This window comes from Lepidochelys kempii, chromosome 3 (genome assembly GCF_965140285.1).
Source record: "Lepidochelys kempii isolate rLepKem1 chromosome 3, rLepKem1.hap1, whole genome shotgun sequence".
Classification (NCBI taxonomy): Eukaryota; Metazoa; Chordata; order Testudines; family Cheloniidae; genus Lepidochelys; species Lepidochelys kempii.
Window position 1 is genome coordinate 110149248 of NC_136382.1, and position 25010 is coordinate 110174257.

The 25010-nt window shown below is 41.4% G+C and overlaps 1 protein-coding gene across 5 annotated transcripts in view; it reads left to right on the forward strand.

The window, feature by feature from the left end:
- The window catches only part of PHACTR2 (phosphatase and actin regulator 2), a 222309-nt gene extending 198047 nt beyond the window's left edge, over positions 1-24262 (forward strand). For 4 of the 5 annotated variants that reach the window (XM_073337511.2, XM_073337515.1, XM_073337513.1 and 1 more), the window contains 4 exons: positions 6330-6391; positions 8936-9073; positions 13594-13670; positions 22160-24262. In XM_073337511.2, coding sequence (XP_073193612.1) covers positions 6330-6391; positions 8936-9073; positions 13594-13670; positions 22160-22175 — 293 coding nt within the window. In that variant the 3' untranslated portion in view covers positions 22176-24262. Of the gene's footprint in view, positions 1-1345; positions 1495-6329; positions 6392-8935; positions 9074-13593; positions 13671-22159 lie in introns of those variants that run through there. The other variant, XM_073337516.1, reaches the window with a different exon arrangement.
- Positions 24263-25010: the final 748 nt, after the last annotated feature.

The window sequence follows — 25010 nt, forward strand, 5'->3', positions numbered from 1 at the left end:
GAGCTCTCTCTCATTGGTATAATGCGGCTACATGAGCGCTTTTACAGTGGCACAGCTGTATCGGTACAGCTGTGCTGCTGTACGCTTGTAAGTGTAGACATGGCCTCAGGGAGGGTGGATTAACTATAACAATGGGAGAATCCCTCCCATTGCTGTAGTGAGTGTCTACACCACTGTAAAAACAACGAGGAGTCCTTGTGGCACCTTAGAGACTAACAAATTTATTTGGGCATAAGCTTTCGTGGGCTATAACGCACTTCATCAGATGCATGGAGTGGAAAATACAGTAGCAGGTATAAATACACATCACATGAAAAGATGGGCGTTGTCTTACCAAGTGGGGGGTCAGTGCTAAGGAGGCCTATACAGTTAAGGTGGATGTGGCCATTCCCAACAGTTAACAAGAAGGGGTGAATATCAACAAAGGGAAAATTATTTTTTGTAGTGACCCAGCCACTCCCAGTCTTTATTCAGGCCTAATTTGATGGTGTCAAGTTTGCGAATTAATTCCAGTTCTGCAGTTTCTTGTTGAAGTCTGTTTTTGAAGTTTTTTTGTTGAAAAATGGCCACTTTTAAGTCTGTTATTGAGTGTCCAGGGAGACTGAAGTGCTCTCCTTCTAGTTTCATGTTTTAAGTGTGAACATACCCTCACCCTACCTGGTCTCTCTCATTTTCCTGTGGTATTTGTGTGGGTCTTGCTCAGAGAAGCAGGAGAAAGAAAAACATTTCAAAAATTAGGAAATTTTTATTGTAAAAGGTGGCGTGGGCACTCAAGAGCACATGTAGTACCTGAAACTACTTTTTATTAATTTTTTAAATGTAACACATTTCAAGTCGATGGTGATCTTTTAAATGCCAAATAGGTGTGTTGCTTATGTTGACAGTGCCCTTAGCCCATTACCAGTGTGGGCTTTCTGAAATTCTCTTAGCTCTTAAACCAAATGTATTGTTTATGGGTTTATTGTGCCCACTTCCTATGGACAGTTCTGAAATGTTTACATCCCTTACATTCCTGTATTGTTGTTGTGTGCAGGATTTGTGAGTGAGTCAGAATTTCTTTCATAAAGCTTCCTTTCTGCTGTGGTGGGTTGTGTTAGTGTTAGAACTACCCATAAACAGAGCAGTACTGCAGCTGGAGAAAAATTGTGATTTGATTTATTTTTTAGCATACATTTGGGATAGATTAGCTGATGCACAGATCACATTGATCCAAATGTTTGCCCCAAAATTAAGTTGAATCCAAACCTTTCATAAGGTTCAAAAAAGTTTTTAATACTTTGGTTTTTTGCACCTCTAGCTAAAGCAAAGATTTATGATGTCAAAAGATATTTTTTTATTTTTATAGTTTCAGCGAAACCAGGAAGTACTGGAAATCCTGTGACAGAGATTCTAGCCTGATTTCTAGATCATAGACCCTTGGATAAGTGTGTATAAGCATCCAGACTTTTGTACCCTTCCACATTAAAAATGAAAAGTTAAGTAGTAACTTGAATGAGTTCTAACACAGGCTGGTTTCTTGCATGCTGACTTTGAAACATTTTAGATGTGCATCCTTGAATCAATTATGGTGTTGCATTACAGCAAGGAAGCTTTTTCAACTCTCACAAGGAATCAAGTTTACAGCCATTGTGTTTTTCTGTAGCTGTAAAGAATAGCAAGGCTTTTTGGACCGTGTGCCTGTCCTCTTGCCAAGCCTGGCTTTTTAGAAACGTGATGTAGCTTTTGATGCTAGTTAGGGAATATTAATGATTATCTTTGAATGTGAAAACAGAAACTGCTTTTTGTTTTTGACAGCATTCCAGGATCCTAGTGCTTTGTTTGTCGTCTTTTTCATTTCCCTAGCAATCCTACAAAGTAATCTAAACATAGCTAATCCCCACAGGGACTTAGTGGAAAGTTCAGTTTTACGCTCCTGGATTACTTTATAGTTGAAAACAGAACAGTCCTTATGCGGAAAGATTTCTCTCTTTTCTTCCTGACTTTCTGTGGTGAATTAAAAATCCCATAATGAGGCCAGGGTCTAAAATGCCAGTATTTTCTGTCGCAGTCGTGGCATAGATGTTTATTTCTCCAAGGTCACTGATTTAAAGAGACACCAAAATATCCCATAATTGACATCAATTTAAAATTCCTCTCATCTAGGATCAAATTCTGGCTTGGGCAGTGCCTTCATGTATGTTCCAGAAGCAGCAGCCAGGAGAGGAAGGAAACCATAGAATAGTTTTTCCGGTCAAATTCCAGCTGCCCTTCAAACCAGAGGAGATCACTCTGCAGGTCGTCGGTAGGTGGAGCTGCAGAGGGACATTCCAGGATAGGGCTTGCAGATTGCGAGCATGGTGCGTGCATTTAACTCTCAGCCCCATACAGATGATTTCTGCTCCTAGGGTGGAGAGCAGCCAAACTGGTCCCATAAACACTTCTTTTGCAGCATGAATGTGTATGCCTGTTTGGGCAAGTCAGCCACTTTCATACCTGCAGCCAGAATTTGGCACTGAGGAGGGATTTTCTAATGTGCCTAAGTGAGTTAGGAGCACATCTGAATTTTTGTGGTACTCATGCTCCTAAATCACTTAGGCATCTTTCAAAATCTCACCCAGTATGGCCAATTACGGAAAACAAAAACATTATTCTATTGCTGAGAACTGTTTTAAGGACAGTATTTATGTAGGAATTACACTAAAACAATGTTCGGTCGTCTTGGCCAACTATCTCCTGTGCATCCTCTTGTGGTCTAGGATCTTACTACAGGCAGCCTGTCTCAGTTTTTCCCTCTTGGACTGTTCAAATAAAATTTCACCCAGGCATTTTCTTGGTCAAAAAAATCCCTTCTTGGAGTCTGGGTTTATTAATATAAAATGAACTCTAAATAAAATTTAAAATCCCAAACAGTCCGTTCATAATCCCACACAACACAAGGTTTCTCTTCCACCTCCCAGCCTTTCCTGCTTGGGGCCTTTGCATTGTCTCTTCTGCATGGACTAGATCTTTCCCAGGGGTCCCTACCATGATCAACTCCCACAGTCTGAGGGTCTTCCTCACAGAAGCTTTTGCAGACTCCACAGCTTCCTGAGCTTCTCCCCTTCATTGCAGAGCAGCCCATTGCTGCTCTTTATAGGGCAAACCACCTGGAATCCCTAATCTCTCCAAGATGGGGATCATGCTGTAATCAGGGCTGACTAGCCATAGCCCTCCAGCCCTGAAGGGGCAATCCACCCTGTTACAGTGTGAAAAGGGTGTTTTATGCGTGAGTTACAGTGCTGAGTGCCTTAAATCAGTGCCAGCTCCTCAGCCAGTGTATCAAAGAACTCTACGTAGCCACAGGATTTCAGTCCTTTTTCTTTAGGGCTTGAGTTTTATTTCTCCAAATAAAACAGTTCAACGTAAGTTCAACATATAAGCCATGTCCTTTCTCCTGACTGTAGGGTCTCCTGATGGAGGTCATCTACTCAATGCAGGCCTCGTTCCTCACACCCTCTGTGTGGGTATAAAGAAGGCTCTCTATTCCCTTCTGCTGGAGCTTTCCTTCAACAGAGTGGCTTCCAGCTAGAGCTGTTCAGGAATTTTTCAACTAAACATTTCTTTGGATTCATCAAAACCAAAATGTTCTTGTGGAAATGTCTCAGTTTCCACTAAAATTTCAGTGCGAAGATTTCTTCGGTCTGGGATGAACTTTCAGGTGAAGGAACAAGGGTCGGGGGAGAGAGAGAAACAGACAAACACACACACCCAATAGCCAAGTGATTACAGCACTCCTCTGGGATGTGGGAGACCCACATTCATGTCCTTGCTCCAAATCAGGCAGTGTAGGGGCTCAAACCTGGGTCTCCCACATCGCTAACCACTGGGCTGTTACTAGTAGGGGCAGTCTCTCTCTTGTTAATAATTTTTCACAAAAGAATTCAAAAGGTCTCATTTTCACTCAGATACAAAACAAAAACAAATATCCCAATCTCAAAATTATTCACAAAATGGAATTCTTTCTAGCCAGTCCTACTTCCAGCCTTCCTAACCCGCTCCCTTCAAGGTGCACACTCCCAGGCCTGGTTGCTAAGGAGAAACTCTCTGCTCTTTTCTCATCTCTAGCCTTCTCCCTTAACTCAAGCTTTGCAAGAGGCCTAGCTCTGAGTTACAATCTTCAACCACGTGACCCCAGAATTTATTCCCTTCACCTTGGTGGCACAGAGGGCAGCTGAGCTCTGACCCCCTTTAAAGGCCAGCACATCCTGTGCCTATTGCCAAGTAATTGTATCCCCAAATTTAAAAGAATTATGGTCTAGAGAAACATAGATCCGGTAGACTAAATGATTAGTAATGGTTCCTTGTGATATAAATTCAGAGACATAATCCCAGTATTTCTCATATGGAGGTTCTTACCATGCTTTAGGACATACAGTGATTTAGACAAGCAAGAGAATTCAAAGTTATGAATAATAACTAATTCTAGAAAGAAAATAACAAAAACAGGCAACAGTACAACGTGTGTGTTCACTTACAATCTCCTCTGGGCTCTCTCTTCCCTCATGAAGAGCTTGCAACAGAGATTACACCCGGGAGATCCAGTTCCTGTAGGGACAGTCTTCTCTAAATGAGCTAAAACCAAGTGACTTAATCCCTAATTTAATAGATCCTGTTTAGTTGCCTTAGATATTGTGGTTATTGATTACAAAGGGAAGTTTGTTTAAAAGTAAGTCATTTCCACGTGAGTCATCATAAATATACTAAAACAGCTAATAAATGAGTAAAGGTAAGTGATCTTGTTGAACTCTGTGAAATACAGTAAAGGAAAGAGAGCTTTAGTTAGACTACTTAAAGAAGTCATATGAAGAATATTCACTTCCATATCTCAATACATGTAATTTCAATCATAGAGTTAACCTAGCCTTGGCAGTCTTTGCAAGATTTTATCTCGCTTGAAGCTTGAAGTTTGGTGGCAAAATCTTCTTGAGGAGCAATGCTGGTGTTGATGACTTCTTTCGGGTGCTGTGATTTTCGTCTGATGCTGTTTTTTGTTGTTTGTTTCTTTCTCTGCATCTCATGTTTTATCAAAGGAAATTTACAAGTCCTGAATGATGTTCTGTCTTCAGTGATACCCAGGTCACCCTCTGTGAAAACGTTTACAACAGGTGTACCTGTTGAACAACCATAAGCCTAACGCCTACGCGAGATTCAAACTTCGTTTTGGAAACACTGTATGTTCACACAGTTTGGCCATTTATTATGGATGAGGGCAAATCATACTGAACAAGTGTTCAAAACTGTGCTCTCACCTTCTAACGCAGTTTGGTCACATCCGCAGTGGACAGATAAACTCCTTTAGAACTAGAGTTGGTCCTGAACCAAAACCCTCAATCCAAACTCATGACCTGGGGGAAATGTGGATCCAGATCTGAGCTTTGCAGTTCAGCCAACATCTCTGATTGGAATATTTCATCCACAGTAAAGATACACTCAGACATAAGCAACAGAGCTGGGCAAATGATACAAATAATTTTCTGCAAACATTCATCAGTTTAAAATAATTTGTTTCACCCATGTTTGTACCCCTTTTTAATTTGCTTTCCACAGACATTCAGGCAATCAGTTTTCACTGACACAAAAGTTTCTGGAAAGCAAATTTCAGTTACATGCACAAATATCTGCAGAAATTTTAAAGTTGCGTATGAAATTATTTGCCTCATCTGACCAAGGAACAGAAATAATAAATTGTGATTGGTCTGACTAATCACAATTAACCAAGACAGCTCAAATTATGAAAATCAGATGCTCACTGAGAACTATTAATGATCAATCCATGGAATCTAACAAAAAACAACAACAAAGCAGTTCACTGTTTAATTTCCACTAACAAACAAATTTGAGGAATTTGCTCTCTGCTCATGGATATTCTGGGAGCCAAAAAAAGAGGTTAGGTTCATCAGGTAGGTTATTCACTGCAAATTATTTTCTCTGCCCTAGTAAACACAATTAAACTCTGATTCTAGACTAAGGTAAAGGGGACCTTGGGAATAAAGGCAATGATGATCTTAGTCTCTTGGCAGGTAGGTGAAGCAGCTGTGCAACTCCTTGTTCGTTATTTCACAGAGTGGAAATGACGGTAGCCTCTCTGCTATATTCCAGGCACAGGGTGATAGCTACAGAAGGCTACAGAGTTGGGAATTGGAGAGGACAGAGAAAGGCAATGAGAACACACACACAAAAACAGGATAGCTCAGAAATATGAGTATGCATGAGCCAATATTCTAAGGCCTGAAACTTACTGCCAGGAGAAATATACCATATACAGTTATAGCCCCTTTCTCATCCCCTTTATTTCTCTCTTCCAAAAACAGAGAAGAATGAAGAAGAAGAACAGGAAGCCAGGAGGGAATTAAAACGCAGACTCAGCAGAAAGGTGATAAAATGTTTTATGTGTAGTATACTTGTATGTATAATAAAGGATGAGAATTTTTCTTTATATTATTCTAAAGTATATTCAGACATACTGACAAAATTCCCTTTCCCATCTCCATTTTCCCAAAAGGTAAACCCTGTTTAAAAGATAGAATGGGCCAAAGTCATCCTTGGTATAAATCCAGTCTGTCCAATTTTCCCTAGCATTTTTACAGGGCAGAACTGCCATCTTTGAAGGAAATGTAGGGCCCGATTGTGATTAGCCTTTGCATGTGTGTGTAAGGAGGGGGTGTGAGTACCAGGAGCTTTCCCGAGTGTGCGCACACACACCCATGCAACCCCAGGTGTAGGTACTTGCCTCTTTTGGAAAAGGAGGGTGCTGGAAGAGGTGTGAGGCCCTGAAGAGCCCTCCACCACTATCCAATACACAAGCCAGTAGAGCTTGCCCATCACAGATGGGAGCACATACTGCATTCTCCTGTTCAGAGTTGGCCTAACTCTGTTCCCATTGAAGTCAATGGTAAATCTCCCACTCACTTCAGTGGTAGCAGACATAAGCCAACACTGAAGGTTTCTGAAAATCCCACCCACAGTGCCTCAGCGATGCACAGTGTCTCTCAGAGCTCTTAGTGGGACAACGGCACAGTCCTGATCCATCGAGTATATCTAAATCACTAAAATTGATCATCAAGAGCAAAGTGGGTAGTACCATGTAAAACATTGCAATGCAAGGCTCTCTCAACAGGTAATGTATAACTTTTTGCTTGTCTTTCCTAGTCTAGTACAAGAGAGAACCACAGTATACAAAATATTTATCATTGTGCCCAAGTCAATTGTTAAATTGTGTTACTTTTTTGGATTGTGATCGTCCTGTTAATCTCGTGGATGTCTCTTTTTTCTGAATAATGAGAAGTTTAAAACCTTAAAAAATAATTTTACATATATATATATAATGCACATATTTGATGTGTGTGTACATATATATTATTAATTATATATATGTGATCCTGAAGCAACAAGCACATAAAAAATTACTGTTTTTCTAATTGTGTCTAAATTGCTTGTAAACGTGCATGTTATTGCAGATTAGGGCTATATTCTGCTCTCCATTAGACCAATGCAAACCCAGTGATATCAACTGGATTTTGGGAATACAGGAATTGTCATACTAGATCAGACCCAAGGTCCACTTAGTTTCATATCCTGTCTCTGACAGTGGCCAGCACCAGATGTTTCAGAGGAAGGTGTAAGAATCCCATAGTAGACAGATGTGAAATTGTCTGCCCCCTACCCTGAGCTCATCCTGGTCCCTAACAGTTACAGATTAAACCCCCTGAAGCAGAAGGTTTAATATCCCTTCCAAAATTGTGTTAATTGCAATAATGTTGGATATTCTTGCTATCCATACAACTATCCAATCCCTTTTCAAATCTTGTTTAGTTCTTGGCCTCAGTGACTTCCTGGCAATGAGTTCCACAGTTTAATCAAACATTCTGTGTGAAAGTAGAAAAGGAGTACTTGTGGCACCTTAGAGACTAACCAATTTATTTGAGCATAAGCTTTCGTGAGCTACAGCTCACTTCTGTAGCTCACAAACACTTATGCTCAAATAAATTGGTTAGTCTCTAAGGTGCCACAAGTACTCCTTTCCTTTTTGCAAATACAGACTAACACGGCTGTTACTCTGAAACCCTGTGTGAAAGTATTTCTTTTTATCGGTTTTGAATTTTAACCTTTTAATTTCATGGAATATCCCCGTGTGCTTGGGTTACAAGAGAGGGAGAACAGAAGTTCCCAATTTACCTTCTCTATTCTATTTGTTATTTTATATATTTTTTATCATGTCCCCTCTTATGGGTCTCTTTTCTAAGGTAAACATTCCTAGCTTTTTTAGTCTCTCTCCATATGAGCATTTTTTTCCAGACCCTTGATCATTCTCATTGTTCTTCTCTGTATCCTTTCCAGTTCTGCTCTATCCTTTTTGAGATGAGGAAGCCCCGTAGTATGACATACAATTTCCCTACACTTTCAAAAATATATGTGCAATGGCAGAATTTTGTTTACTGTGACAATCATTAGTTCACATTAGTTAATGTGTACCTTGATTGGGGTGACTCGGATCATTTGGTTCAATATCATAATAAAGATAGACTCTCTGATTCACAAATTCTTTTTAGTTAGAGAAACCCATCAAAAACCTGTTCTCTTTTTGTAGTGAAAAACAGATGATTGTAGGTATTAATGTAAATACTAGCATTGTCTAAGAGGGTAAATAGCACCAGTGTAGCAAAGTAAAAATTAATGTTTTAGAGACGATCTGTCAAGATTCTTTGTGGCCTGTCTGACAAAAATTAATTTTATACTCTAAGAAACTAGGTTGCACTGCTTTCTAGTTCCTGTTTGATGTTCCCTAGATGGTGCCTTTTTTTAGACACCAGAAAGTGACCCTGATTAGAAATACCATTAATGTTCTCTTGAGGTTACGTCATACCCTAGGTTTTATTTTGGCTTATTCAATTTACTCTTTTCCACCTCCTGTTCACAGCTCAGTCTGAGACCTACAGTGGCTGAACTGCAGGCAAGAAGAATCCTACGTTTCAATGAGTATGTGGAGGTAACAGATTCCCCAGATTACGATCGCCGAGCAGACAAGCCCTGGGCAAGGTTAACGCCTGCAGACAAGGCAAGAGACAAATAGAGATTGAATTCTATAACTTTCAAAATATTTCTCCGGTCTTATTTTCAGTCCCTCCACACTAGTATCATTAATGACATCTTCTTGAGGCAGTGACATTGATAGGGTACCATGCATTCCCCACACATAGCAGAACCCACTCAGATGCCTATTAAAATTGTACTTACCAGCTCAGTTGTGGCAGTTCAGAGATGAATCTCTCTCACTTTTAAAATCCCTCCTAGGCCAGTTACGTCACTGCTGTGAGCTTTTAGTTGCAGTCCTTGGAATTTAACCAATGTTTCTGCAGTTAGAGGCCTACATGCTGGCCCTTAAGTGCTGCTTTTAAAACCAGTTACAGTGAAATATAACAGGCTCTCCCATTACTGTAAAATGTTTGGCCACATGAATGCACCATCACTACATTTGTCAGGTGACCAACTGCATTCATGCACCATTGGGGAATAAACTCAGCCTTCAGCGTCAAAATCCTATGTCTTTACCCTGCAATTTAACAGAGCGGTGAGATTAACTCGGTAGTAGAGAGAACTTTAAACAGTGAGAGAAGCTACCAGGTTTCTTATTTACTTATAAGTAGAGTTTTAAAAATTAGGTAAAATAATTCAGAAGAAAAGTCATGCTTTTTGGTGAAAAGTCATAAAATATTTCAGGCTTACTTTGCTAAAAAATGGATTCAAGTCTGAGAACAATGTGTTTTCATTCTTTGTGGCTGCAGATAACTTCAGAGGGCAGAGCATAAGGAACCAGCTCCCACTCAAAAGGCAGTGGCAGCTACTAGTCTTAGCTTCCAAGTGACTTTAGCAGTTCGCTCCAAGTACAGTGAGTTACACTGTTCTAGCCAGGCAGGAACAAAGACCTGAGTGGCTGTAGCAGTGTCTGCATCAGAGAGGAAAGGGCTGTCCATGCCAGCCCCAAATGGGGAAGAAAAGATGGCTGTGCCCACTGGTGCCATCTGAGCATCTATGTGCAATGGTGTCACTAACTTTAAATCCTGATATTACCTTCTGCTTTCACAACAGGCCGATGGACACTCTCAAAGGAGGAAGCAGTCATATACCTTGCCAGATCCTCACAATATTTTCAACCAGCATTATCACTATTTTCAGAATTGAATTTAGGTCAACTGGCTTTTGTTCAGGCCCCATCTATGCCAGATTTTGGGAGAGCATGTAGACTGGTACATCTGAGTCTGATGAAAAGGGGCTCTAGAGCAGAAAGTCACCAGTACATTGAATTCACTGTAGCCCGTATTTCCTCATGATCTCCCCTCGTGGTTTTATAATGGTTGAACAGTAGGGCTGTCAGAACTGAGCCCTGCAAGACTTCACAGTTGAAAGAGAGGACCAGTCACCCAACACCATCCCCTGTCACTATTCCTCTGAAAGGAATGAGTAGATGAATTATCACGTGATCCCATCTACTCTTGCCAGCCTGCAGTTACTTCAGCAGCCCCTCATAATCAACTGTCTTAAAGGCCTCTGAAAGATCAAGTAGAGTCACCAAAGACATTTGGCCTTAAGTCTCCTTTGGAGATCCTCAGCCATGGTGTTTCCATGCCATGCTCAGATCTGAAGGAATCCCGGGTGCTTCACATTATTGGATATCTCTAACCTGTACAAAAGAAGGGGGCAAGTTGAGAGAGGTGAATGTAGGGGTGGGAAGAGAGGCAAGAGAAGCTGGCTTGAATCCTCAGATTTTTGTTGTGAAATGGCTGTAAAGTTCAGGATCCAGTTATGACATTAGCCCACAAGGAAAGAGCTGGCCATTCCTGTTACTGTTGATCATGCTGTGAAGAGCACTGTTTTCTTCAGGAAGTTTGTACCTTACACAGTACAACACACTATTTGGGTGCAATTCTGTTAAGCTGCTTGTTCCTCTGCCTTTCTGGAAGGAATTACTTTTCTTTTTTTTTTCAAGTCAAATCAATAGGGCATTTCAGAAAAATCTAGTCAGCTGTCCCATTCCCCTCTTTGACCACCACTCCCCCTGCAAAGATACCTGCAGGATTTCTCTACTAGAAATGGGTGGTTTACCAACCACTGTTTCTGGACTAAATTGTGGAGAAAATTCAAGATGCTGCAATACCAAGTAAGGCAGAGGTTCTCAACCTTTTTCTTTCTGAGCCTACCCCCCCCCCCCAACATGCGATTAAAAACTCCACGGCCCACCTGTGCAACAACAACTGGTTTTCTGCATATAAAAGCCAGGACCTGTGTTAGTAGGTAGCAAGCAGGGCAATTGCCTGAGGCCCCATGCCATAGGGGCCCATGCCAAGCTGCATTGCTCAGGCTTCAGCTTCTTCCCGGGTGGCGGGGCTCAGGACCCTGGGCTTCAGGTGCTGAACATTCTCTATTCCCCATGAAGTCTTCAGGAGCTTAGAGCACTCAGCACCTTGCAGGAAACTGAGGTGAGCAGTCCTGGTGCAAATAGCAGCTTTATCCATCTGCGTTGGGAGTTGCACCAAGCAAACTACACTGGTAGCTAGCGCTGATAGGTCAAATCAGTGTAGATGAGGCCTCAAGTCACAGCAGATCAGAGTGCCACATTTAGAAATGATACAAGAAGGGCTTGATTGTTCATGATAGCAGTGGAATTTTTTCACTTGTAGGTCACATGCTCAGGTCTGGCTAATAGTGGCTGAAAGTCATTATTCACCACCTGAGAGACAGGGACCAATAAAAGAGATTACCTCACCCGCCTTGTCTCTCTGATACCCTGGGACCAACAACACTGCATACATTATTACCCACCTGAAGTACATTTTTAGGCTCAATACATTTTGTAATGAACAGGTTTCCACAGCACAGTTGGCACAAATTGGTCTCCATGTTTTCAGTCTCAGCAGAGGGGCAAAGAGTCCAGTGAATCTGAAGACTCCATTACCTCTTTTCCGTAGAAGTAGTTCCTCTAGGTCCAGTTGAAGCACATCAGTGGAAAAGAGGTCTCCTGAGGTCTCTTCCAGCCCTAATCTATGAGAGGCTGAGGGAACTTGAGTTATTTAGTCTGCAGAAGAGAAGAGTGAGGGGGGATCTGATAGCAGCCTTCGGCTACCTGAAGGGGGGTTCCAAAGAAGATGAAGCTCAGCTGTTCTCAGTGGTGGCAGATGACAGAACGAGGAGTAATGGTCTCAAGTTGCAGTGGGGGAGGTCTAGGTTGGATATTAGGAAAAACTATTTCACTAGGAGAGTGGTGAAGCACTGGAACTATTTCATTAGGGAGGTGATGGAATCTCCATCCTTAGAGGTTTTTAAGGCCTGGCTTGACAAAGCCTTGGCTGGGATGATTTAGTTGGTGTTGGTCCTGCTTTGAGCAGGGGGTTGGACTAGATGACCTCCTGAGGTCTCTTCCAACCCTAATATTCTATGAATCTATGAAGCCTGCGCTATACCAGTTCTGTGGATTCAGGACTCTGATATCTTGTCAATCAGTATGGCATATGCGTAAAAACAAGGAAGGGTGCAATATCTGAGCTGTCTCTTTCCTTACTATTTCAGCAGCCTTGTGCTAGTGTATCATTGGTGTTAAGCAGGACAGTCCCCTGCTGGAATGTGAAATTTATCATTTAGGAGATGGCATTCTGATGACACAGTGTAAACTTACCACACTGGAATTCTGTCCTGCTTTGAAAGACATTGCTCTTTAATGAGCTGCTTTTTTAAAGGATTACTCAAATGGTATTACTTGTATTTGACATACAGAAAGAAGAAAGACAGAACAAACCTTTCACTGAACAGCGGGGTCTGAAAGCAGTGGTTTTAAAATATTTATAGATTTGGACCAAAAGCGTTTATAGCAATACCTGTGTGTGTAGAGTGGCCATTTAAGAAATTATATGAATTACATAGTGAATTAAATTGATTACCATTCTTTTTCATAGGCATTAAGGACTGACATTTTAAAGTGTGCTGAATTTCTGCTGTTCTTTAGTATCTACCAGCTGAAAACAGGGCCCTGGAATGTCTAAACACCTCACGTAATGTTACATAAAATTGATCAAACAGAGTGACTAATTTCCATTTGAAAAGTGGCATTCATCTAGCATTCCTAAAATCTTGTCTCCAGTCAGGAGCTATAGGAATCTTGCAGTTTATGCAATTGCTATGCATGAAGTATGACTCATCCTCCCCTCCAGGGCTGTATGCTGTGATAATCTCTTTGCAGATGCATACTAAGCAGGTGGCTGTTGAGGGTGACAAATTCCCTTTCCCTGCTTCTTTTGTAGCAAATGCCATATTTTGGGGGAGGGATTTTCTGGCCCCAGATATTTTCTTATGGCTTTCCTAAAAATGGTTTTACTGCTTCAAATAACCATAATTGAAAGAGCCACTGTGTTCTTGGGATCAGAAGTGTGCAAGAGTGATGGATTAAATGAAAGGATTTAAGTGAAAAGTAAATGGAAAACAATAGAGATTAGGGTATTTTGCACCTCATAGGAGTTGGAATTTGTTCTGTTAATGTATTTTTATTGGATGTTCACCTTTCTGATGTTTGTGCATGTTTTTAATTAGGCAGCAATACGGAAAGAACTGAATGAATTTAAAAGCACAGAAATGGAAGTACATGAGGAAAGTCGACAGTTTACAAGGTGAGTAAAAGTACCTTTTGGCGTAAAGCCAATGAGAGGTGAATGTATTAGTCTCTGCCTTTCCCAAGTCCTCTAGAGTTATGCTGTAATTAATTCCTTGACTGGTGGGATTTCCCAGTGTTGCTGATGTGATCACTGAAACCACATAATTGATATGGCAATGAGGGTAACCAGAATTGAACAGGTTTCAGAGTAACAGCCGTGTTAGTCTGTATTCGCAAAAAGAAAAGGAGGACTTGTGGCACCTTAGAGACTAACCAATTTATTAGAGCATAAGCTTTCGTGAGCTACAGCTCACTTCCTCAGATGCATATCGTGGAAACTGCAGCAGGCTTTATATATACACAGAGAATATGAAACAATACCTATTCCCACCCCACTGTCCTGCTGGTAATAGCTTATCTAAAGTGATTTCCAGCACAAATCCAGGTTTTCTCACCCTCCACCCCCCCACACAAATTCACTCTCCTGCTGGTGATAGCCCATCCAAAGTGACAACTCTTTACACAATGTGCATGACAATCAAGCTGGGCTATTTCCTGCATAAATCCAGGTTCTCACATCCCCCCCCACCCCCATACACACACAAACTCACTCTCCTGCTGGTAATAGCTCATCCAAACTGACCACTCTTCAAGTTAAAATCCAAGTTAAACCAGAACATCTGGGGGGGGGGGGGGTAGGAAAAAACAAGAGGAAACAGGCTACCTTGCATAATGACTTAGCCACTCCAAGTCTCTATTTAAGCCTAAATTAATAGTATCCAATTTGCAAATGAATTCCAATTCAGCAGTTTCTCGCTGGAGTCTGGATTTGAAGTTTTTTTGTTTTAAGATAGCGACCTTCATGTCTGTGATCGCGTGACCAGAGAGATTGAAGTGTTCTCCGACTGGTTTATGAATGTTATAATTCTTGACATCTGATTTGTGTCCATTTATTCTTTTACGTAGAGACTGTTCAGTTTGACCAATGTACATGGCAGAGGGGCATTGCTGGCACATGATGGCATATATCACATTGGTGGATGTGCAGGTGAACGAGCCTCTGATAGTGTGGCTGATGTTATTAGGCCCTGTGATGGTGTCCCCTGAATAGATATGTGGGCACAGTTGGCAACGGGCTTTGTTGCAAGGATAAGTTCCTGGGTTAGTGGTTCTGTTGTGTGGTATGTGGTTGTTGGTGAGTATTTGCTTCAGGTTGCGGGGCTGTCTGTAGGCAAGGACTGGCCTGTCTCCCAAGATTTGTGAGAGTGTTGGGTCATCCTTTAGGATAGGTTGTAGATCCTTAATAATGCGTTGGAGGGGTTTTAGTTGGGGGCTGAAGGTGACGGCTAGTGGCGTTCTGTTATTTTCTTTGTTAGGCCTGTCCTGTAGTAGGTAACTTCTGGGAACTCTTCTGGCTCTATCAATCTGTTTCTTTACTTCTGCAGGTGGGTATTGTAGTTGTAAGAAAGCTTGACAGAGATCTTGTAGGTGTTTGTCTCTGTCTGAGGGGTTGGAGCAAATGCGGTTGTATCGCAGAGCTTGGCTGTAGACGATGGATCGTGTGGTGTGGTCAGGGTGAAAGCTGGAGGCATGCAGGTAGGAATAGCGGTCAGTAGGTTTCCGGTATAGGGTGGTGTTTATGTGACCATTGTTAATTAGCACTGTAGTGTCCAGGAAGTGGATCTCTTGTGTGGACTGGACCAGGCTGAGGTTGGTGGTGGGATGGAAATTGTTGAAATCATGGTGGAATTCCTCAAGGGCTTCTTTTCCATGGGTCCAGATGATGAAGATGTCATCAATATAGCGCAAGTAGAGTAGGGGCTTTAGGGGACGAGAGCTGAGGAAGCGTTGTTCTAAATCAGCCATTCGCAGTCTGCATGTGTGGGAGGAGAGGCCTGCTTCCATAGAACCACTGCATATGAAAGTATGTGTTAGTGGGTGCTTTGGGACACTGGAACCAAGCTAGCAGTCTAGCAAACTTCACAAAGTCCATTCCCATTCTGGAGAACTTCCTAACAATTGCCAGAGCTCCTAGCAATCTTTAGGAAATTTGCCAGATTCAGACATTCCATTCTAACATACCTAATTTGACACAAATAACGTTTTAATATGCATCTCTGTTTGGACCTGTGCCGTAGATCTCACCAAGATATTTCAAATAAGCCTTGTTTGAAGTATTCAGGATACGTTATCTTGCAGCTAGGATGTGGCAAAAAAAAACTAAAAGAATTTTCGAACTATGATTAATACCTGTCTTTCTTAAATCCCATATCTTTAAAAGTGCATGTCTAAATAACCTTAAATTTGGTCTAAAAATAGTTTGCTGGTTACAGATCAAACAAAACAAATGTGAAGCTAATAGGAGTTTTAGTGTGGATTTTAAATTAGGGATCAGAAGGTACTAACAGTGTAAACCAATTTTGCACTCAAGCTACTACAACTCCATAAGGATTACTCAATATAGTGTTATTGTATTAATAATAAACAAGGCCCTGATATTTTTAAAACCACTATATAATTATCAAATAGATCATTATAGAGAAAGTGGTATCCTTTATTTAGGTCCCCTAACAATTCCCATTATAATTATTTTTTCTGACAGTTTTTTGAGGAGCTCTAATGTCTCTATGATTTGCAGCAGGATTTTGAAATTTGACAGAGGGTTATTCCAGAGGTCAGGTGTGTGCTTTTTTTGCTATCCCCATGAAAAGCTGTTCTGATTTATCCAAATTCTAAGCTTCTGAAGATTGCATTTAGCAGTCTGCATTATGCTCAGTAGAGCTTGCTGCTAAAATCATTCAACCAGTGCTTGATTTGTAATGAAAAAGATGCAGGGGCTCAAGCAATTTTTTTACATTCATAACAGATGCAGCGAGCCTACAGGTGCTAGGGCTATGAACTGCCAGGCCCAGAGGTGCTGGGGCTCAGCCCTGGCAAGCCCTACCACAAATTAAACCCTGCATTCACCATTGCATACACCATGCTCCCCTAATCTGCAGCAAGGGAGATTTTGGTTAGATATTAGGAAAATGTTCTAACTAGAAGGATAGCTTAGTACTGGAATAGGTTATCAAGAGAGGTTGTGGACTAGATGACCTCTCGAGGTCCCTTCCAGCCATACATTTCTATGATTCTATAAAAACTGAACCTTCAGATAAAACACACACAAAAATTGATCCATAACTGGGTCCCTTCCTCCCACTGCTATTGCTGCCACCACTCCGTGATTGTGTGTGATCCTGTAGCTAGACCAGGGGTCTCAAACACAGGGGGTTCTTTCCTGAGACCCGCCAAGCTCCCCGCGGCCCCTCCCCAGCGTGCCGTGTCCCCAGCCTACCTCCAGGCCAGGGGTGGGAAAACTATGGCCCCGGGCTGGATCCAGCCCCTCTGGGCTTTGAATCCGGCCCATGGATTTGCCAACCCCGTGGTGCTGAGGGCCCCACACTGCTCCGGGAAACGGTGGGCACCGCTTCCCTACTACCAGGGCGGAAGGGGGAGAAGAGAACTCCGTGAGATGTTTTTTGCCTGTGGTTACCTCCCCTGAAGCTCCCATTGGCCGGGAACGGGGAAGCGCAGCCAATGGGAGCTTCGAGGGAGGTACCCGCAGACAAGAACAGCTCACGGAGTTATCTGCTCCCCCTCCGCTCGGGGCCGCAGGGACAGGGTGCCCACCACTTCCCGGAGCGAAGCAGCACAGGGCCAAGGTCAGGACAGGCAGGCAGGCGCCCCTGCCACCCCAAAGCCGCTCAAGGTAAGCGGCACCAGGCGAGAACCCGACCCCTCCTGCACCCCTCCCCCCAACTCCCTGCCCTGAGCCCTCTGCCACACCCCACACCCCTCCTGCACCCCAACTCCCTGCTCTGAGCCCCCTGCTGCACCCCAGGGGTGGGGGTGGTGTGCGGGGGCAGCTGGGAGGGGGTGATGCGGCTCTCGAGCCAACTACGAGTCCTCATGTGGCCCTCGTGGTGATTTGAGTTTGAGACCCCTGAGCTAGACTGTATCAGAATGCATACTCACAGTGAGGCTGAATTGGTCTAAATGATCAACTTTAATTCTGGCATTTCCTAATTTTTGAGTGCTTGACTTTACAACTTTAATCATCTTTTAAAATAAGGTTTTTAATGTAATTATAATAACACCTAGCACTTCAATGCAGTTTATAAACATGAACTAATTGATCCTCATAACACCGCATAAAGCAGGTAAGGAAACATTGTCATTTTTACAACTGGAAAAACTGAGCCAAGGATTATAACCATACATACAGTTAGGGATTAGAACCCAGTGTTTTGCTTAGACTATTAGAAAATGCCCATAATGAATATGGATACAGATCACTAGGCCAAGTGCATAACTCGTGTATCTCCATTTGGCTTCCTGTGTCTTGTATTCCTTGTATTTGTTAGTCTTTAGGATATGTAAAAATACAGGTTTAGAAAAGTGCAATATAAAGTAAATTGCAAGAGACTATTCTGTGCTATGAACTGATACAATTGAAATTTAACTCCTTGATTACATCATTACAAATTATATGGCAAAATTAGCACATATTTGTACAAGAGACACCAAAGAGGAACTTGGAAGCGTTTCTCACCAACACTGAAAACAGTAGTTGATGGACACAGATTGCAGTAGGATTCTCAGAAGCTGGGCCCAGAGGTCTGAAGCGATCCAATACTGCAGCAACTCAGTGAGAAAGGTATTTAGGGGAGGGGCTTGAAACAGGGATGCCAATCCTATCCATCGTGCACGTAACCAGTGAGTCCAGGTGGTCCTCAAGGAGCTACTACCTGAGGAAGACTCGGCCCCAAAGTGTCCCCTCCCTGTTAGAATCATAGAATATTAGGGTTGGAAGAGACCTCAGGAGGTCATCTAGTCCAACACCTTGCTCAAAGCAGGACCAACCCCAACTAAATCATCCCAGCCAGGGCTTTGTCAAGCCAGGCCTTAAAAACCTCTAAGGATGGAGATTCCACCACCTCCCTAGATAACCCATTCCAGTGCTTCACCACCCTCTTAGTGAAATAGTGTTTCCTAATATCCAACCTAGACATCCCCCACTGCAACTCAAGACCACTGCTCCTTGTTCTGTCATCTGCCGCCACTGAGAACAGCCGAGCTCCATCCTCTTTGGAACCCCCTGTCAGGTAGTTGAAAGCAGCCATCAAATCCCCACTCACTCTTCTCAGACTAAATAAGCCAAGTTCCCTCAGCCTCTCTGCATAAGTCATGTGCCCCAGCCCCCTAATCATTTTCGTTGCTCTCCACTGGACTCTTTCCAATTTGTTCACATCCTTTCTGTAGTGGGGGGGCCAAAACTGGATGCAGTACTCCAGATGTGGCCTCACCAATGCCGAATAGAGAGGAGTAATCACTGCCCTCGATCTGCTGGCAATGCTCCTACTAATGCAACCCAGTATGCCGTTAACCTTCTTCGCAACAAGGGCACACTGTTGACTCATATCCAGCTTCTTGTCCCCTGTAATCCCCAGATCCTTTTCTGCAGAACTGCCACTTAGCCAGTCGGTCCCCAGCCTGTAGCGGTGCATGGGATTCTTCCATGCTAAGTGCAGGACTCTGCACTTGTCCTTGTTGAACCTAATCAGATTTCTTTTGGCCCAATCCTCCAATTTATCTAGGTCACTCTGGACCCTATCCCTACCCTCCAGCGTATCTATCTCTCCCCACAGCTCAGTGTCATCCGCGAACTTGCTGAGGGTGCAATCTATCCCATTGTCCAGATCATTAATGAAGATATTGAACAAAATCGGCCCCAGCACTGACCCCTGGGGCACTCTGCTTAATGCCGGCTGCCAACTAGACATCAAGCCGTTGATCACTACCCGTTGAGCCCAACAATCTAGCCCGACAACCTAGCCAATCTAGTTTCTATCCAACTTATCGTCCATTCATCCAGTACATACTTCTTTAACTTGCTGGCAAGAATACTGTGGGAGACCATGTCAAAAGCTTTGCTAAAGTCACGGTATATCACGTCCACTGCATTCCCCATATTCACAGAGCCAGTTATCTCATCATAGAAGGCAATCAGGTTGGTCAGGCATGACTTACCCTTGGTCAATCCATGCTGATTGTTCCTGATCACCTTCCTCTCCTCCAAGTGCTTCAAAATGGATTCCTAGAAGACCTGCTTCATGATTTTTCTGGGGACTGAGGTGAGTCTGTAGTTCTCTAAATTCTCCTCCTTCCCTTTTTTAAAGATGGGCACTATATTTGCCTTTTTTTCAATCGTCTGGGACCTCCCCCAAGCACCACAAGTTTTCAAAGATAATAGCCAATGGCTCTGCAATCACATCAGCTAACTCCCTCAGCACCCTCAGATGCAGCGCATCCGGCCCCATGGACTTGTGCATGTCCAGCTTTTCTAAATAGTCCTTAACCTGTTCTTTCACCACTGAGGGCAGCTCACCTCCTCCCCATACTGTGCTGCCCAGTGCAGCAGCTTGGGGGCTGACCTTGTCTGTGCAGAACGAGGCAAAAAAAGCATTGAGTACTTCAGCTTTTTCCTCATCATCTGTCACTAGATTGCCTCCCCCATTCAGTAAGGGTCCCACACTTTCCCTGACCACCTTCTTGTTGCTAACGTACCTGTAGAAACCCTTCTTGTTACCCTTCACATCCCTTGCTAGCTGCAACTCCAGTTTTGCTTTGGCCTTCCTGATTACATCCCTGTATGCTTGAACAATATTTTTATTCTCCTCCCAAGTCATCTGTCCAAGTTTCCACTTCTTGTAAGCTTCCTTTTGAGTTTAAGCTCACAGATTTCATTGTTAAGTCAAGCTGGTCGCCTGCCATATTCGCTATTCTTTCTGCACATCGGGATGGTTTGTTCCTGCACCCTCAATAAGGCTTCTTTGAAATACAGCCAGCTCTCCTGGACTCCTTTCCCCCTCATATTAGCCTCCCAGGGGATCCTGCCCATCAGTTCCCTCTGTTCTCTCTGATTGGCCTGTGAGAGGAAGGAGTAATTATACTGAAGTCAGTGGAGTAACACTAGAGAAGAACCATTGCGGTTAAGAGCAGAATCAAGCACAGATGTTGTAGGATTGCAATTCTGGGAGAAAGGAAAGAGCTTCAATCTCCTCAAGGCCCTGTTGTTAAAAGGAATGTAACTCATGTAGGTCACTAATAACATTGGACTGAAAAAGCAAAAGTAGGCTTAGGTCTAATAGTATCGTGGGCAAGTGACTCTGCGGCATAGAATGAATTATTCATTTAAAAGAAAAAAGAACTATTTAAGAAATACAAATTAAAAGTGAGTTGCAGCCTGCAGCTAGTCAGAACAGATTTGCTCATAAAATTCAGTGGTAGGATGAGAAGACAAAGGAGCTACTTTCTATAGGTTATTATTAATCTGTTTTTACAGTTCTTTTGCCTTACCCAGATTTAACACTGAGCTTTGGATACACAATAAAGAGAAAAGCTTTGACATTTATTTGTCTACAAAGTATAATGGCCAAAGCCTTCCTTTTAGTCATGATAATGTAGCCTGATTCCTTGTGTAATTACACTAATTAGGTCATTTTAGATGTACACCTAAGAAAGTGAATTCCTAAATGTACAGTATTTTATTAACAGAATAATTTACCAATTTGTAAACATTCAGATTTGGGAAGACAACATAGTGTATATTTATACAGTGCTATGTGTTATTTTTAAAAAGTCTCACCCTCACATGAGTTTCATCATTCAACCTCTGCAGTCATTAGACACCATTCTAATTAATATAAATACTAAAATCACACATCTGCCTTTGCAAATCAGTATAACATCAGCTAGTTATCCACCTGCTTAACATGCAAATACTGGGTTTTGCAGATAAACCCATTGTGCCCATACTTTAAAAAGTGACCCTATATATAACTATGAATTATATTATATTGCAGTAGAGTGTAGCTTGTTTTCTCTTGCCTTGAAATATCCCTCTATATCAGAAGAAAACATATAATCATATCTACCCAAAATTTAATATTTTGCCTGCACTGGATGAATTATTCTCAATATAGTATTTTTATATTTTCCATGCGTGTGTATACATTTTGAAACTATTTAAACAGAAATTCATATCCTTGATGATAGGTTATATTACCAGGTCCTGGTGCTCTTCTAATGCTTTATCTGGCATAACTGACTGAACTAATAAGAAGATAATATTGTGCAAGTGCAAAGTATCTTTCATCCTAAGATCTCAAAGCAACATGCAAAGATGTTTAAGTATTGTTATCCCCCTTTTACAGATAAGGAAGCAGACTTAAAAGTAATGACCTGTTTTTCAGAGACGCTAAGCTTTTCTGATTCCCAATCAGTTGTTTCAAACATGAGACACAATTGATCTAGTTTGGATCTCATTTACATCAGTGAAAATCAGGAACAGCTCTGTTAAGTCAATGGAAATAAATAGGTGTGAAATCAGAACCAGGCTCAATGCCATCATCTGATGAAACAATAACACTTATAACTTTTTATTTGATTTTAATGTTTCAGGTTTCATCGTCCATAATTGTTTGACTGTATCCCATACTTCACACCCCAGTTTCCTTTGGGAAAATCATTGCATCATGAAGACCTGAGATTGCACTGGCACTTGAACAAGCGTGAGTGCGTGTTACAGCTTACTCTGAGGATAATGACGAACGTGGCCCTCATCTTGATTAGAGAACAAGAGATTTGACTGGGACCAGAACCTAGGGAAAGTGGGAGTAGCATTCCATTTTAACTAAGCAATGTCTTGATGGTAAGAGAGATTGTGGTTCTGTGGCTAGCTCACACAGAGATGTTGATATTTTTTCATCAAAGCTTGAGAAGACAGGAAGAGCTGAAGACAATCGTTTGACAGCCTGTGGCCAGGAACTCATCAGACTTCACATCATGGTGACTGAGTGTAATTGTGGGTACAGTGGGAACACAGAGAGAGGCGGGCAGGGAAAGAGACTTCACCTGTAAGTTAACAGAAAAAAGTTAGAACAAACTGATAGTAAGTTCTTTGTGAAACTGGTTTAATTATATATTTGGATGGCGGGAGGAAAAAATTTGTAAATCTGGGAGTTTGAGCAACTGAGTGTGTGTTTTCTAGAGACCTCAGCCTGTCCTAGCAAGACAGTGAGCCACCAAGTCCTCATTTCATCAGTACTTTAGTGAAGTACAGTAATTTTTGTGGTACCAGTGAACCTACTTGCCAGAAAATATTCTTGTTATAATTCAGATATATTTTTTAAAATTCTGAAAAGCATGCTTAAAGAAAATACATTGAGTATTCATATAGCACAGCTAAATATGGTTGGTGATTTTTTAATACAATTACACCTTGGATTCTCCATGATGATGCATCAGAATTACACAAGTAGGTTTCAAAGGACAAATAACGAGAAACTGTGAGTGCAATGAAAGGATTCATGTTTTGAAACACTCTTCTTTTGCCTGTCACTCACGTTGTAGTCAAAGTAGTGGCACCAATATCTCTGTGAACTATGGCAGACAGTATTGACAATCATGACATTCTAATTTGACTCCAAAATTAGAACTGAAATTGGCCATGAATTTGCATATAAGTAGGTTTGGAAAGTGGTTAACAATGTGACTTTAAGAGTAACATTAGATGGATCCCTTGGATTGCTTCTAGAAAGAATTAACATGTGGATCAATACATCTTCATCAAGGGCCTTGTAAAAGCTACAGAAAATCCTTAGTGTCCACAGCCTGTTTTTGTTGTATGTGAAGAATGCTTATTAACTCATAACTTCTGAAATTGCATTTGTGAATACAATACTATTAAAATCAAATGGTATGGAGCGTGAAAGGCAATATATGTTTTTGTTATGTCAGCCCTAAGGCCTATTACAAGCCTTTGGCATTGTTTACACTAAAAAATTCTCTGTCTTATATTGGCACTTATTTATCCTTTGGTTTATGTACACAATGATTTTTCTGGGCCTAGAGTACACATAAACATACATGTAATGCAGTATTACAGTATATATACTATTTATCCTTTTTTATATGTGTACATAAAAGACAAAAATAAATTGTAATTATGTGCCCTGTTTAGTTTTTAATTATGAAAGCTAAGTATTTTTTCAGGCAATAAAAGGTCTGTGCAGAGTGATTTTTACCTCAGATTCTGCAATAGGTTCTTGAGGAGTGTTTTTAATTTATAAAATTGAAGATTGTCATTTTAGATGTCAGCCTAAAGGCGGAATGCAATTTAGTGGCTAAAATTAGATCTCACTCTTTACTGATATTTACAACAAGAACAGGTTTGCCTAAATGGGATGTATTATTTTTGTAAAGGGCAATCAAGTAATAACAGAGTGCTTGCCATGAGCTGGCTTTCTGTTTATTTTTAAATAGATTGATTTAAACATTTTAAGGAAATAGGTTGATAGAACCTTTTAAGAACACTTTAATTTTGGTAAAAATCCTACAAAATGCAGAGTATGAACTCAAAAATATCAATAATTAGTAAAACATCCAACTACAAGCTTGTAGCAAATAAAAATAATCAGCATCATTCTGCCTCTTACTGGAATCAATTAGGTGTATTAAAAATAGAATTAGTAGGAAACAATTCAGCTTCTGCAATGCCATCATTTTGTAACTATGGAAGCAGCATTTTTACATCAAGGAAGCAATGAAAATGCATACCACACTAAATCATACAGATATGTGCAAGCCATTAGTTGTACTTGTGACCGCATTCCTATTAAAATCCCTTATTTTCAGGGTTTAAAACCCAGCCATAAAACTGTACCCTGGATTAAAGCTTGGCAAAACAATACTTCTCCAGAGACTATTTTTTTTTGTTTGTTTGTTGCCAAATTTTGAAGAAAGTGTGGAGTGCAAAATAGCATAGAAGTTTACTATTTTGACATTGAACAATATAATTTGAGGTTTTTGTTTCAAAAAAATTAAATGGGACAACTGACAGGTCCTTAATACGACCTAAACACTTTGATAATTTAAAAAAAAATTACCGAGGGATTAAATTTAGAAAAGTGGCTATGACATATGTCCTGTAAGAATTTTCACAAATGTGTGGCCTGACCCTGCAAATGCTATGCGGGATAGTAGTCCCATTGATATCACTGTGTGAGTAATGACTACCCATATAAGTTAAGGCCAGCAGGACTGGGAATTTAGGGCCCCCTTGTACTCTCAGTGAAATCAGTGGTGGGCTTTGTCATTGAGAACATATGCCATTTTATATATTTGACTACTAGGAGCTACCGTGGCCTTCACTGTTAAAATAAGGTACAAACTATGGCCCTAATTCAACAAAGTACTTATCCACATGCTTAAAATGGGATAAAGGAAGTTGACCTCAGTAGGACTTATGCAC